The sequence below is a fragment of the Camelina sativa genome, chromosome 12 (genome assembly GCF_000633955.1).
Source record: "Camelina sativa cultivar DH55 chromosome 12, Cs, whole genome shotgun sequence".
Classification (NCBI taxonomy): Eukaryota; Viridiplantae; Streptophyta; class Magnoliopsida; order Brassicales; family Brassicaceae; genus Camelina; species Camelina sativa.
In genome coordinates, this window is record NC_025696.1 from 1,989,072 (window position 1) to 2,003,607 (window position 14,536).

The 14,536-nt window shown below is 34.9% G+C and overlaps 3 protein-coding genes and 1 non-coding gene across 4 annotated transcripts; 2 read left to right on the plus strand and 2 right to left on the minus strand.

The window, feature by feature from the left end:
• LOC104729555 (protein SHI RELATED SEQUENCE 2-like) lies at positions 2,865–5,291 on the plus strand. The gene is made up of 2 exons (XM_010448508.2): positions 2,865–4,028; positions 4,410–5,291. Exons 1-2 carry the CDS (start codon positions 3,461–3,463, stop codon positions 4,799–4,801), a joined length of 960 nt encoding a protein of 319 aa, XP_010446810.1. The 5' UTR covers positions 2,865–3,460; the 3' UTR covers positions 4,802–5,291.
• LOC104729556 (aldehyde dehydrogenase family 3 member F1) lies at positions 6,931–9,613 on the minus strand. Its single transcript, XM_010448509.2, has 9 exons — positions 9,122–9,613; positions 8,928–9,024; positions 8,631–8,837; positions 8,427–8,551; positions 8,217–8,321; positions 7,962–8,134; positions 7,786–7,876; positions 7,541–7,690; positions 6,931–7,385 (listed from the first exon to the last, which is right to left on the minus strand). Exons 1-9 carry the CDS (start codon positions 9,389–9,391, stop codon positions 7,143–7,145), a joined length of 1,461 nt encoding a protein of 486 aa, XP_010446811.1. The 5' UTR covers positions 9,392–9,613; the 3' UTR covers positions 6,931–7,142.
• Positions 10,931–11,002, minus strand: TRNAP-CGG. The gene has a single exon. It is a non-coding gene; the product is annotated as a tRNA-Pro (tRNA).
• On the plus strand, positions 12,008–13,278 carry LOC104729557 (GATA transcription factor 7-like). The gene is made up of 2 exons (XM_010448510.2): positions 12,008–12,478; positions 12,585–13,278. Exons 1-2 carry the CDS (start codon positions 12,251–12,253, stop codon positions 13,092–13,094), a joined length of 738 nt encoding a protein of 245 aa, XP_010446812.1. The 5' UTR covers positions 12,008–12,250; the 3' UTR covers positions 13,095–13,278.

The following is a 14,536-nucleotide window of genomic DNA, read 5'->3' on the forward strand; positions in this document are numbered from 1 at the left end:
TTAAATACCTTTTTCTTTCCAAAACCTTCGGACTGGACACTAATCTGGATCCGTCTGATCCTGATGCTAAGCCGATTTAACGTTTTCTTGATTTTAAGAGTTCAAATTTGGTAGTTAGTAGTTGGTACGGTCTTGTGATCAAGCGGACGAGTCCATTATTAATTATCTAAAAATACCAATAGAAAAAAGAACGATGTATTGTACATGATTGTTTCTGATTCGATTCGGAAGTGACAGCACTAATTTAATATTTGAGCCAATTTAAAACTGACATTGTGGTTTCTTTTTTGTTTTTTATTTGGATCTTAAAATTATAGACTTATTCTTGCTTTATGGATTGGTCTGCGACAACATCTTTAGTTGTAGAATCCTAGTTGATGTATATTACAGTTTTAAAATCTCAAACAAAGTATCTTTATCTCAGATAACGAATATTACGAATATTAGATACAAGGGTACTTCAAATTTATTATATGTAATGTATCCAAATAATCATATGAATAACTTGGAGTTCGAGTTTATAAGACGTTAAATATTACTAAACTGTATCCATACATATTGTTATATTGGGACATAAACAGCATATCCATTAGCTTCGGTGTAGTAAAATATAGAAAAAGAGACAGTATAACTACAAAAATACAATGATATCACAAAAAAAAAAAAGAAGAAAACATGCGATATCGCATGATCATAATTTCATAATGATCCTACCATGCTACAATATATCAAATCAAAACCATCATTGAGATATTTGATGCGAGTTGTAATTAAGAGAAAAAGTATTTCCCTTGTTATACATATATAACGCCAATCCTACGTACAAATATACTATAGAGAATGCAAATCAAAATCTCTCTTATTCCAAATTTTGTTACATTGTTTTTTGTTAAATAAAGAATTTTGAGCCTTCAAAAGCTCAACCTTTAATTTTTCTATTGCAACTAAAGTAGGATAAATTAGTTTTTTTTTCCTCCGTTTTCGGTAAGATTCTCTCCCAAAAACGCCCAAAACTAAACTACGATACCAGATTTACAATATTTTCGCTTCATCTTTACTCTTTCTATTTCATAAAGAGTGTCATTTTGACATAATGCACACAAATTAAGAAAATTGTTTAAATTTCTGTTTTACCTTTTATAAATACATTAAAGTTATTTCTCTTTCTAATTAATAAGCTCAAATAATAAGGATAAAAAATAGATTTAAGCTTAAAATTTGCATTGGAAACATAAAATGACATTCTTTTTGTAACAAAAAAAAAGTGTCAAAATGATGAAACAGAGTAATCTTTATATATATATAATTTCACAGTGAAAAGGAAGGATTACAATATATTTTCGCTTCGTCTTTAATCTTTACAATATTCACAGTGAAAAGAAAGGAATACGTCGGCAAAATAAAGAAAAAAATAAAGGAATACAAAAAAGTACACGTAGGTGGCGCAGTGTTCCCTTGTATAGCCACATAGACTCCAAAGAGTAACATGCTTTTTTTTTTCATCTTTACTCGCTTTTTTTTTATAGTACTAAATACTTCTTTAGTTACTCAAATCACTCGATAACGTATATTAATATGATCATTTGTTACAATCAATAAAAAGAGAGCCTCTTTTTCACTGCCCCGAATCTCTCTGTTTCCATAAACTATTCCATGGTAAATGATTTTATACACTATTGACTATTTAGTCTATCTTTAATAATTAATTCACCAATCATCGATTTTCAGGTTACTGGGAAAATTAAGAATATCTTCTATTCGTTTCCTGAATCGAAATCAATTTGTAGTTATTGGAGCAGTAACATGGAATTAATGATTTTTTTAAAGAGTAACAATATATTTAACCGAATGCTGAACAAAACAAAGTTGGCAGTATAATCATAGAAGAGATAGTTCATTATGCATGTAATTTTTTTGGTTCATGTACGTATGTTAGTTTATTTTTTGGCCATTTATAATTTCTTTGCTTTAGAATGTTTTGTTGTAATTGTTAAAATCGCTAGTCTACTCAAAATAACGGTTGTTTAAATTTATACTATTTTCATTGTAGATTATATACCATGTTTAATTTGGCGTTTTCGCCAACGCCATTACATCTGATGGGGAATATTTTATTAAGAAAGAAAAAAGTTGTGATGATTTGATCACAAGATTAGTTAAGTTACCTCAGAACAATCTAAATATGGCTATACTACATTTTATGTACCTATTCTGTTTTCCTTACACGTAATGCAAGAACTAGCTAGGAACTTGTTATTCTTTAATGTGAGCACTAGTGAACAACCATTCCAAGTTGAATGCCCCAAGAGACGTTATTTCGCATTGTTAACTAAGTCGAATGATATTTTGACATAAACAAGAACTGAATTTTGTTCAAAATCTGTTAAAAGAATACTAATAATGAAATCTTTTGGTATAACTTGATTAGGTGTAAATGTATTAATACGTATAGCATTAGAGTTTAGTAAAATATGAAGAAAAAAAATTCCGATATCAAAGCTATTTAAAACGCGAACAAAGAGAGAACCCTAAGGCATCTAGGTGGGCAATTAAAAATCTTTGAGATACGAAACAAAAGCAAATATTTAAGCAGTAGAGATATCATCTTATATACAAAAAAGCGTCTGATTTCAAATTAACCTTAATTAATACGGTTGATTAGTAGTATGTACGGACACATGGGCTAACTTTTTTTTTGATAACTACAACAAAATTAAAATTGTGTTAAGAAAATACTTAAGTGTAACGTTTTAAGATGAAAATACGATTAACACATTGGCCACGTGGAAAACTCTGGACCATGGGATGGGAACAAGAAAGCTAGAACCAGTGGATCATCCCCCGTGGGTGTGAACTCTGAGTCGATAGAGAGAGAGAAAGAAGAGATAGGAGAGAGAGAGAGTCTTTGTTTAATCCTTTTTTACTTTCATACGGACAGAACTAGAAGCATTTTGTTCAGACAAAGCCGAAGTGAGAAGGGGAAAGAAAAGCTTTTCACTTTAGTTTTTCATAGAATAGAATCTGCAAAAACCAAATCAGAGAGACTTAAATTCTAGGGATGAGCAGAGCAGAGGAGAGAGAAGGCTAAAACCGTCCATGGCGGCGTTGCAGAAATTTATAGAGAAAAATTAAAGATTCATAATTAAGCAAAGACAGCTTAAATTCTTCTTTCTTCCCTTTCTTTTGTTTCTTCTTCTTCTTCTTCTTCTTACTTTCTCTCACTTCAACTACTCATTACCAAGAAACACACTTTGTTGTTCTAAGAGCGGGAGAGTGAGATCTTGGCAAGCATTTGAGTTTGGATTCGAAGAGCAAAGACACCCACGAGTGATAGAAAGGCTAAATTTTAGTGAGAAGAAGGAGAGAAAAAAAAAGGATAAGGATTTCATGGTAATTAGGGTTTCTGAATTATGGATATTGTTGGATCAAGATTAGGGTTTGAAGTGTTAGGTCTTAGGAAATGGCTGGGATATTCTCATTAGGAGGTAACAACAACAATAACAACGGAGAAGAAGAAGAAGAGAATCAACAACAACAGAAGACAAACTGGATTTGGTATAGACCAAACGCAAACACAAATAATATCAACCCAAGCTCGAGCCAACAGATATGGCAGATTCCACCAGAGCAGATGCTCATGCATCATCATCCACAACAACAACAACAACAAAGCTTAGATCTTTATCCAGGTCATCAGATCGACGTCTCTGATTTAGCCACCTCATCAAGATCTATCACCATAAGCTGTCGGGACTGTGGGAACCAAGCAAAGAAAGACTGCACTCACATGCGTTGCAGGACTTGCTGTAAGAGCCGCGGATTCGATTGTTCTACACACGTGAGGAGCACTTGGATACCCGTTGCCAGACGCCGTGAGAGACAACAGCAGCTTCATATGTCCACATCTGGAGGTGGTGGCGGAAGCGGTAGTGGCGGTACAGGCGGCGGTTCGAGTATCCCTAAACGCCATAGGGATACTACTCTACCGGGAACATCTTCCTCCTCTCGCTTACCATCCGACTCAGCAGGTTATTGTTTTAGATTTATTGTCTTTTATAATAACAATTTGAGATTCGAACAACTTCTCAGATTCAAATCATATGTTTTTGTTAAAAGAAACACAAATTGTTAAATTTTATCTTTTACTACTTCCACAAATTTTGTTTACCTTTTAAAAATACACATTATATATTTGTTTTCAATCAAAATTAATTCTGAGTTGTAATTTCGTTTTCTGTTAGCTAGTTTTTTCCTTCTAAAACAAGTTTGATAAAAACATTACAAAGTTGTGTTCGGTTTTTAAATTAAACACATAATATAACATGAAAACACAAACGCAATAAACTTGTGTTTATATGCTTTTTTTTTTTGTTAAGTATGTGAAATCTAATGTGTATATATGTTTTTAGGGTTAGAAATGGGGGAAGCAAGTTTTCCAGGGGAGGTGAGCTCAGATGCGCTTTTTCGGTGTGTTAAAATGAGTGGCGTAGACGATGGGGATGGTCAATACGCTTATCAAACGACAGTCAATATCGGAGGTCACCTCTTCAAAGGAATTTTGTATGACCAAGGCCCTGAAAGCAGCTACATGAGTGCGGGTAGTGGGGGAAGTGATCATCAAAGCTCATCCGCAGGAGGAGGAAACCCGTTTAATCCTCCCATTGTGGCCGACGGTAGCGGAGGAGTTTCATCGGCAATGTTTGTAGATCCTAATTCTGGTGGATACTATTCAAGTAATATGACGACTAGTGTGTTCATGCCACCAGGTACGCAATTCTATCAAAATCCACCAAGATCTTAGATCTTGATTAAATCAAGAACGCGAGTTTTTCTTTTTGTTTTGTTCCATATTGATTCTATAAATGTAACGTGTGTTTTGTTTTATTGTTCTGATGATCTATATGTAATACTTATGAGACGGTTTTGCAAATCGGATAAACAATTGTGTGCTGTTTGTTGTTATGTATAATGGATGTGTTAATTTACTATTTAAATTGTACGGTGCTGAATCTTTATTATAGTTTTTAGTATTTGTGGGTAATATAAACACGTAAGTTTTTTTGGTTCTCGATACGTTTTTTTTTCCATGTTTATGCCGATGTTGCCGGTTGCTTCTCCCATTGGATAAACTCGAGAAATTCTTGTGTTATAATATTTGGATAAACTATTACTATTTTTTATAAGGTCCAGTGAAGTCTACACGATTTAAATATTCAGAACTATATCTTCTTCATATAGCATCACCTATTTTATATTGTTACTGTAAAGTGAATTAATCTTTATAGATAGATATGAAGGTGAATTAATTAGAGTGAATTAAATAGTGACAATGACAGGAAAGCAAATGAGGGCAAAATATAAGTTACGATTATAGTACTGGCCCTATATATTGTCAATTCTAGACACTCGTAGTGTTCTACTTCACAATGAATGGGTGTTTGAAGAATAAATGACGAATACATATGAAGCAACTAGTGGAATAATTATATATTTCGTACGTTGTTGAATCACATGGCTATTGTAGATTACACCAATTAGTTTTAGAACTCACTATTACGTATAATTATTTGTTCGTAAGGTTTAATTAATGAAAAAAAATCTCCTAATACAACCTTTCATGGATTTAAATTAATCATCTAGACACCCCAACCCCCAAACCAACAAGACCATATAAGTATAATGGTTTCTCTAGTGCAATAATTCTTCAAAGATTTAAATAAAAAGGTGCTCAAAGGCATACATCAAGAAAAAGTTAATCAGATTAATATGGCGAATCGCATACGTAGGAACATATAAAGTATTAATCTTCTCTATGGTACCTGCTTAACGCCACTAATATATTAATATATGTCTAGCAAACCAAAGATTAGCATGATCTTATTAAATTCCTCTCCGGAAAGACTAAATATATCCTAGAACCTAACATCGGTCGCAATATCCGCCTCAATATGGAATCATGATATATATGAGCTCGTGTAAGTGATATAAGGAAAAAAAAAAACTATCAGGTGAAATATATAAAAACTCGTTCATGGAATCCGTAAGCCTTTCTTGCTATCTGCTTGCGGACATGTATCTCCACCCGAAGTTATGTCACCATAACAATTTGTGTAATTAGCTTTGTTAATCCTATTTTCCAGGCAATTAGACACGTGCATATGTCTACATTATCTACTTAAGACACGTGTACTTTGGTGAACAAAAAAAATCAAGAAGTAGAAATAAGAAAAAGATACGATTAGATCACCTTAAAGTTCACGTAGTTAAGCCTCGGGAACGTACCTTGAATAGCAAGTCAACCATCCTCCTTGCTTATTAACTCTCAAAGAGTTAAGGACACCCAACAATATATTTATGGTCTCTGGTTGGAATTGAGGTCAAGAATACATAAGACATAACCAGAAACAGAGAAAGATAGAGAGGGAGAGATGTAAAGATAGAAATTAATAATGAAGAATGCTGCAGAGATTGGAGATAAAGAGGGGCAAGCAAGGCCGAGGTGCCAAAAAAACAAAAACAAAAATAGATTATAAAAAAAAAAAAGCTAGCTAGGGTTTTTGGTAGAGCTTTAGTTAGGGTGGGGATGAAAGAAACTAGTTCAGTGATGCAGTAATCTATTATTGTAGCGTGTGTGCCCATACTTTTTATCAGCTTTTCTTTTGTCTTTTTTTCTTTGGACAAGACACGTATACGTACACCTTTATGATCCAATGTATGCATACTACTGTCTACTGTGTGTGTAAGTATACCATGTAGTGGTCCTTATAACAATCTTGCTAGCTAGATCAATATATATTGAGGTATCACATTCATTCTTTGTGTAGTCCAATGGTTCATCAAATTAAGTATTATTTAAGGTAATATACGATTCATCAAAGCCTATTTTTGGGAAATTAAATGAATAATCTTAAGTTTTCGCAAAAAAATGTATTACTAAAATCATATCCGGTAGAAATAGATTGATACCAAAAATTGCTTACACGATATTTCTCAAAGCTTAAGTGATTTAAGACATCTGGATTCTGGAATGTGACTTATTAGGTGAAAAATATGTAAATTAAACATAAGAGTGATATACTGATATAAATCAGTCACATATATCGTGTACGTGTGTTGTGTGTGTGTGTGTGTTTCTTTGTCTCTCACTTTGATCTTTTGAGCCCAAGCATGAGGAGGAGAAGCTTGAAGTAAGCTTCACTAAATGCGAGTCTAATGAAACTGAGCTTGAAGCTGTTCCATGGAGGGTATCGGGCTTCAAGATCCATTGCCAAGCTTCCTTCCATTATTGCCTTCTCGTGACTGAAACAATCGAATGAGTATTTCCCGTGATACCTCCCTATTCCGCTCTCTCCCACTCCTCCAAAGGGCAACGCATCACACATATACTGCAATTCCATTCAACAGTACTTAATCATATAGCAATAATTTTCTATATGTTTTTTCACTGCTATAGTCCCAAATTTAAAATCAGAATCGAAATCGATAAATTCGTTATCGAGACCTAAAGTAAATAACTCTGAGCCATTAAATATATTTATACCTGGATCATGACGTCATTGAAGGTAACACTTCCCGAGGATGTTTCTGACAAAATTCTAGTTTTAAGGTTCTCATCATTGGTGAATGCATAAATGGCAAGTGGCTTTGCTTTTGACTTGATGATCCCTATGCTATCTTGGATGTCACGTACCTTCAAAACATAGGAGGAAATAGACAAAATCAACAACGATTAGTTGATTGTTTATTAATGTATATATATACTGTGTATACTTTGAATATGCTTACCGTGATAATCGGGAGAATTGGACCAAAGATCTCTTCATTCATGATCTCAGAGTCAAGAGGAGGGTCCAACAAGATTGTTGGCTCAACATAGCTATTATATTAAACAAATTTAGGTTAAAATGACATGTAGAACAAATTTCGTGTGATCCAAGAAACAGGATTAAGTCAAAGCTTACAGGTTCTCTTCGTCTATAGAACCACCATAGACGATGGAAGCTCGGACACGGGGATCATTAAGAAGACGAGACAGTCTCTGAACGTGTTGCTTGCTTACAATCCTTGAGAGACATCCAGATTCCTTAGGATTTTCCCCAAAGAAAGACCTTATCGTTGGCTTCAACATATCAATCTACAGAAAGAAAACCACCAAACTTTAAGAAATCCTACAGAAACAGAGTTTGCGAGCGTTTTCATTGTGAGCGTTCACGTACCAGAGAAGACGCAAAACTCTTTTCGATAAGAACGTAATCTACAGAGATACAAGCTTGTCCACTGCAAGATCCCCATTTTCCTCCAGTAATCCTCTTTACGACCGACTATATTCATCACCAATAATTCAAATTTAGGGACTTTTACGATCACTAGTTTCTGTTGCAATCAAATTGGGAGGTAAGGTAAGAGAAACAGAGCAAAGCGCATACCTTGATGTTCTTTGATATGGTGGGATAATCAACAATGGTGGGACATTTGCCCCCAAGCTCCAATGTCACAGGAGTGAGATGCTGTGCTGCTGCAGCCATTATGATCCTTCCAATCTTGGGACTCCCTACAAGCAAACAACAACAACATCAGTCACGAGAATTCCGAGCAAGTCATCACGTGTTGAGAGGTGAATGGATTAATACCGGTGAAAAAGATCTTGTCCCATTGATGCTGCAAGAGGATAGTGGCGACATCAGGTCCTCCTTCGATAACTTTGATGGCTTTATTGTCAAGATAAGCCGGGATTGTCTTGGCAAGGAAGGCAGATGCGTTAGGGCTTAATTCAGATGACTTGAGAAGCACGGTATTTCCTGCTGCTATTGCCCCAATCAATGGATCCAAAGACAAAGCTGACAACAAACAATAAAATAAAATAAAAATCTCGAAATTGTAACTCTTATCTCTATAAAAAAAAAACTATTCAAGATCGCGAATCTTACATATAGGAAAATTCCAGCTAGACAGAACAAGAACCGTCCCATATGGTTCCGATATCACTTTCCCTTTTGCTGGGAAGAACAACAGAGGAAGGTTGCTCTGTTTTTTTTTTTTCAGAACCAAGTAATATGATTAGTCAATTTCTTGATAATTAAGAATATTCTAAACCTAATTCGACAATAGTGTCGGTTCTTACCTGTTTTGGGACGGCCCATTTATCAAGACAGTTGATAGCAACAGTAGCTGATCTCAAGACATGACCAAGCTCATCTCTGAAAGCTTCAGTACTGTGTTTGCCCAAATCTTGAAACAGAACACTACAGAGCTTGTCTTCGTTGTCTTTAACCATCTCGTATATAGCTGTGATCTGTCTCTTCCTCCACTTCAGACTCCTCGTCCTCCCACTCGCAAACGTATCTCTCATCTCTCTCAAGCTCTCCTCCACAGTCTCCTTCATAGCTTCCATTGGCTTTCTCTATCCCTAACTCTGCTCAGAATCAGAAGTTTAGTTATATAAAAAAAGGTCTATGCTAACAAGTTTGGTTTGCCTCTTTTAGAGATAGAGTGTTTCCATTTCAAGTTATAAACCGACACTGACAGGGTGATGGTTAAAAATGTGAGAAAGTAAACTCATTGGGGAATGATAAGGTCAAATAATAAATATGTTCGCCGTGTCATTCTGATGATGAAGATGGAAGTCCATATCGTCGAATTAAATGTTGGAATTGATGGCTTTCTTTTAGTTCACATCTTAGATGTTTTCTTGAAATACTTTAATGAAGTATATGAATCGGTGACATTAATTGATTTGGTAGTTTCACCTAACCTAGTCCGGAACGTTTGGTTTACTGGCACCGGCTAATAAATGCTTCACCGCACCTAGCAGCCACCTAATATCCAAAGATCTATACGTACAGTTAAATAGACTTCTTGTCAACTATATCAAATGTTTTTCCAATTCACAACTAAATTTATTTATTTAATACTATGCTTTTATATTATGTCGACTAAACTAGGGTATCGCGATAATTAATATTTGGAGTAATTCGATTATGGTTGGGAACTGCAATAATTTTGTGTACTGAAACGTGTCTACTATAGTACTACTTGAATTACTCCCTCTGTCTCGTGAAGATTGATGTTTTGAGACTTTCACACATATTAAGAAAATTTTTAGTTTTCATTTGTTAATTAATTTATAATTACTTTTTGGTAGAGAGAGAAAATATAAACCAATAACAATTCAAAAATTTTAATATTTTAAATGATTACTTCTTGAAGTTTGCAAAACATCAATCTTTGTAAGACAAAAATATATCCCAAAATATCAATCTTTGTGAGACAGAGGGAGTATTTTATAGTGGATCGTATTTGGGAAGTAGATCTGTGAATCTGTGATTGTCTTTGGGAAATAGTTGGTCATAACTTCATACTAATCCAATATGAAGACAAATATGAAGATAATGATAAAATGATATTGGTTTCAATTCAACTGTGTTTTTCAATCTGAAGATAATGACTTTTTGTTTTTTGTTATTGTTTTTGTTTTATGGAGTGTAAAAGAGGGTTCAGGACTTGAGCGCAAGATATGGAAGAATGCAATATGCAATATTCTAGTATAATTTTATCACTTAATTAACATTGTGGTCATAGTTAGTTAGTGCGCCTAGGAGTTAGGATTACATTGAAGTTCTATCTCCTCTAAATGAAAATCAACCAAATCAAAGTTTCATGAAAGTTCTACAATATCAAAGTTATAGATCATATTTAATTAAAAATTGGTCCATTTTGTCAGTTGCTTCTCTGCCAAGATACTGTACATCGCATTCAAGAACATCCCACTTTCACTTAACTTGCATTAAGCCCATTGGGCTAAGTAGGCCTGTAAATATAACCGTCCATTTACCAGGTCAGTGACAGCCCACCATATGTTACGCACTTACCGCTTTTAATTACGTCAAAAACAAAAACAAAAAAATAAATAAATAAATTAGAACGTAAGAAAGGGGTGTTCCGAGAATCGAACTCGGGACCTCTCGCACCCGAAGCGAGAATCATACCACTAGACCAAACACCCAATTGTTTGAAATCTAATACATTATGTTTATTATGTATTTTGGATTATTATCTATCTCATTTTGTCAATTAAGGTTATTTACTTTTTTTAAAATGGGTTTGCACTTTCGAGATTTATTTACTTTTTTTTTTTTATGGGTTTATGATGCCCATGTGAAATGTATCAACCCTTTGATGAGGTTTTTTTTTTTCGAACCGATTTTTTATAGTGTAAAATTATTGTCACCAAAAAGCTATATTTTTACAATGAACAATGTTTCACACTGCGCATATGTATTTACAATGAGCAATGTTTTCACGTCTCATCATGGCATGTGATCACTCTTTCCATTCTTGATTTAAAGAACAAATAGATAAATCTAACGTTCTTGTCTTGTTTTGTTTTGGTCCCCAATTTCAGATTTCTCAAATGTGCCTTCCACCGACGGTCGAGTGGGAGCCAGACTTTATAGTCCATATTTTTCAATCATTCTTGTCGACGTACGAATTATTACTAGTTTTTTTTTTTTCTTCTGGTTAAAGGAATTACTATTAGTTTTTTTGTTGTTGTAATTCTCTACAGATCTTCCATTTTGAAACTTTCATAATCAAGTCACTAAGTATATGTACTACGGACTGATACGTGCGTTTAGTATAGTAGTACACTATGGTTTCAAAAGTTACGTACCAAAATTGACAAACGTAGTTAAAATTGACAAACTTAATTTGATAGTTCTAAATTATGAAGAAATCTTGGCCTGTCTTATTATATATTACAAACTAAAAATTTGGGATTAGGGACTCTGAAATAATTCCAGAGTTTTTATCTTTTAAAGTCTACATAGATAAAATTTGAATAACTTTTTGTATGTATCTATCTTTCCTTTAATTTTTCGAAGGAAAAAAAAATGAAGTGAAATGTTGAGGTGGCAATGCGTGGTTTGTTGATTTGCCGCAACGAAACATTACCAAACAAAGTCTCCCAACTTCACAAAAACCTAAAACACCCACTCTTGCTTGCAAACCCCAATCAGTTCTGTCTACTCTCCACTACTGTCTCTCTCTTCTCTCTCTCTCTTCTCTCTCTCTCTATCTCGAGATAGACACGTACTGAATTTTTAATTTTTGAAAAAAGAGAATGCAATTTGTGTAAAAATAATATTGGAACACGAACAAACTTTTTCAAAACATATGGATTCGCTCCTCCTACCATTATAATAATTCTAGTGCTTTCATACGTTTATAGACAAAAAAACAGAAAAAAACCCATATGGAGTGTGTAGAAACATTTCTCGGTGATTTTTCTGTCGACGACCTTCTCGACCTCTCTAATGCCGACACTACTAGTGCTTTCATACGAGAAGAGTCGTCTTCGTCACAAAGAGAAGAAGAAGACGAACAAGAACAAGAACGTGACAAAGGTAAAGGCCTTTCGGACAAAAGTACTCGTCTTTCACCGCTTGAAGATCTCTTGTCTTTTCCTAGTGACGACGTTTCAGTAAGCCTACTTACCCACTCTGTTTCTTTCCTCCCCCTGGCTCCCCTGTTTTTACTCTGTTTTGCTCTGTTTTAATTTGTCTTTTTGTGTTGTTTACTCTGTCAAGGTTGGTGGTGATTTGGAGGACCTAGAGTGGTTATCCAATTTCGTGGAGGATTCTTTCTCGGAATCTTATCTGTCCGGTGATTTCTCGGTGTCGGTGGAGGTTCAGAGACAGTGTGTTCCGGTCAAACCCCGAAGCAAACGCCGCCGCACCAACGGCCGTGTCTGGTCTCTGGAGTCTCCATCTTCTCTGCTACCCACCGCCGTTGCCGGAAAGAAGAAGAGAGGAAGACAGACGGAGGAAGCGTCGTCCGTTGACGGAGTCAAGCAGCAGCCGAGGCGGTGCTGCAGCCATTGTGGAGTAGAGAAAACGCCTCAATGGAGAATGGGTCCATTAGGTGCCAAGACACTGTGTAATGCTTGTGGTGTCCGGTTTAAGTCGGGTCGGCTTTTACCCGAATATAGACCCGCTTGTAGCCCGACATTCTCCACCGAGATTCACTCTAACTCTCACAGGAAAGTTTTGGAGCTCCGGCTCATGAAAACAGCGGATCCGGTTCGGGTTACACGTTAGCAAAAACCTAGGGTTTTCTAAATTTATCAGTTTTCATATGCATAATGTGATCAGAAAGATCGCAGATGATTTTCAGATTCATGAATTTAAAGCTATGATTAGTGATATTTCAGTTTACAGAATGTGTGAAAAAAGAATGTGTGATTAAGAAATCATGATCATTATAGACATTCATAGTTCATTACACCATGACCAACAACACCAAAACAACTGTGTAAGGTGCATTAAATATACGTCTGCTGATTATGTGTAGCAATGAGACATTATTATTGCCGATCGTAATTTAGTAGACACCAACCAGCAAACATATAAATAAAAATTGGTATGAGTGTCATAAATCCAAGTTATGATACATATATCCATCGTTAATGGAGTAGTAGAAAACATTGGATTACAAGTTTTTGTCAAATAAACTTAATTGTTTAAAACATACTAATCATGTAAATTAACATGATTGCAATCATCTTATTAAGTTGAGACTGGCCATGATTAAATTTTGACCCAATATCAAATTTATTTTTCAATAACACAAAACCTAAACCTATGACGTACGAGTACCTCATTTACACTCTTGTGTTTTTTTTTTTTTTTTTTTGTTTTGCGGCTCTTTTGTCTTTGTTGAGTCGCAATACCAGAACCATGATATGACCAATTCAAAGTTGTTGAACCCAAAATCAATCCATATTTGTGCGGCTACAAATATCAATGCAACTATGGTTCTTTTATGAATGACGATATCGAATCATTGATTGTTGACACAGTATTTATTATTTAAAAACACAGTATATATACTTTCTCTTTGCGGACAGACGTACAGTGTGACCCAATTTTATAAGTATACAGTATATGTAAAAGTACCAAAGCAAATCCTTAAAAATGAGAATCAGTAGTTGGTTCTTGGATTTATATTTTCTGCTAATATAACATTTTATTGTCGTCAACTAAACGGTCGATTAAAACACACAAGTATTGGGTCTTTATAATAGTCAGTTGAAGAATTAGTTACTTCTTCAATTTGTTTTTATAAAAAAAGTAAAAGTAGTTTAAGTTTGGAAGAGCGACAACAAACAAATCGGAAATATTTCATTTCAGTCAAAGCAAAAGATCTCACAAGATATTACAAAAAATAAAGAGAAAGAAATCGTCCAGTTCTTAGGCCGTTGCAAAGGGAAAAACTAGGAAAAACAGTGGAATTATTGTGAATGAAATGGTGACAAAGTATGACTTTAAGAGTTATCATTGCTCTTTTAGGCAATCTCTTATTTAATTATGACTGTCCGTTAACTTTTTAGCACAACCGGGATACCAACAACGACCACCGTTTGCGCCGGGTCCATCACCTCCCCATCCAAATCCAAATCCCCATCCTCCGCCTTTCCCATCATTTCCTCCGCCTCCTCCTCCTCCCCCTCCGCCACCGCCTCCCCCGCCTCCGCCTCCTC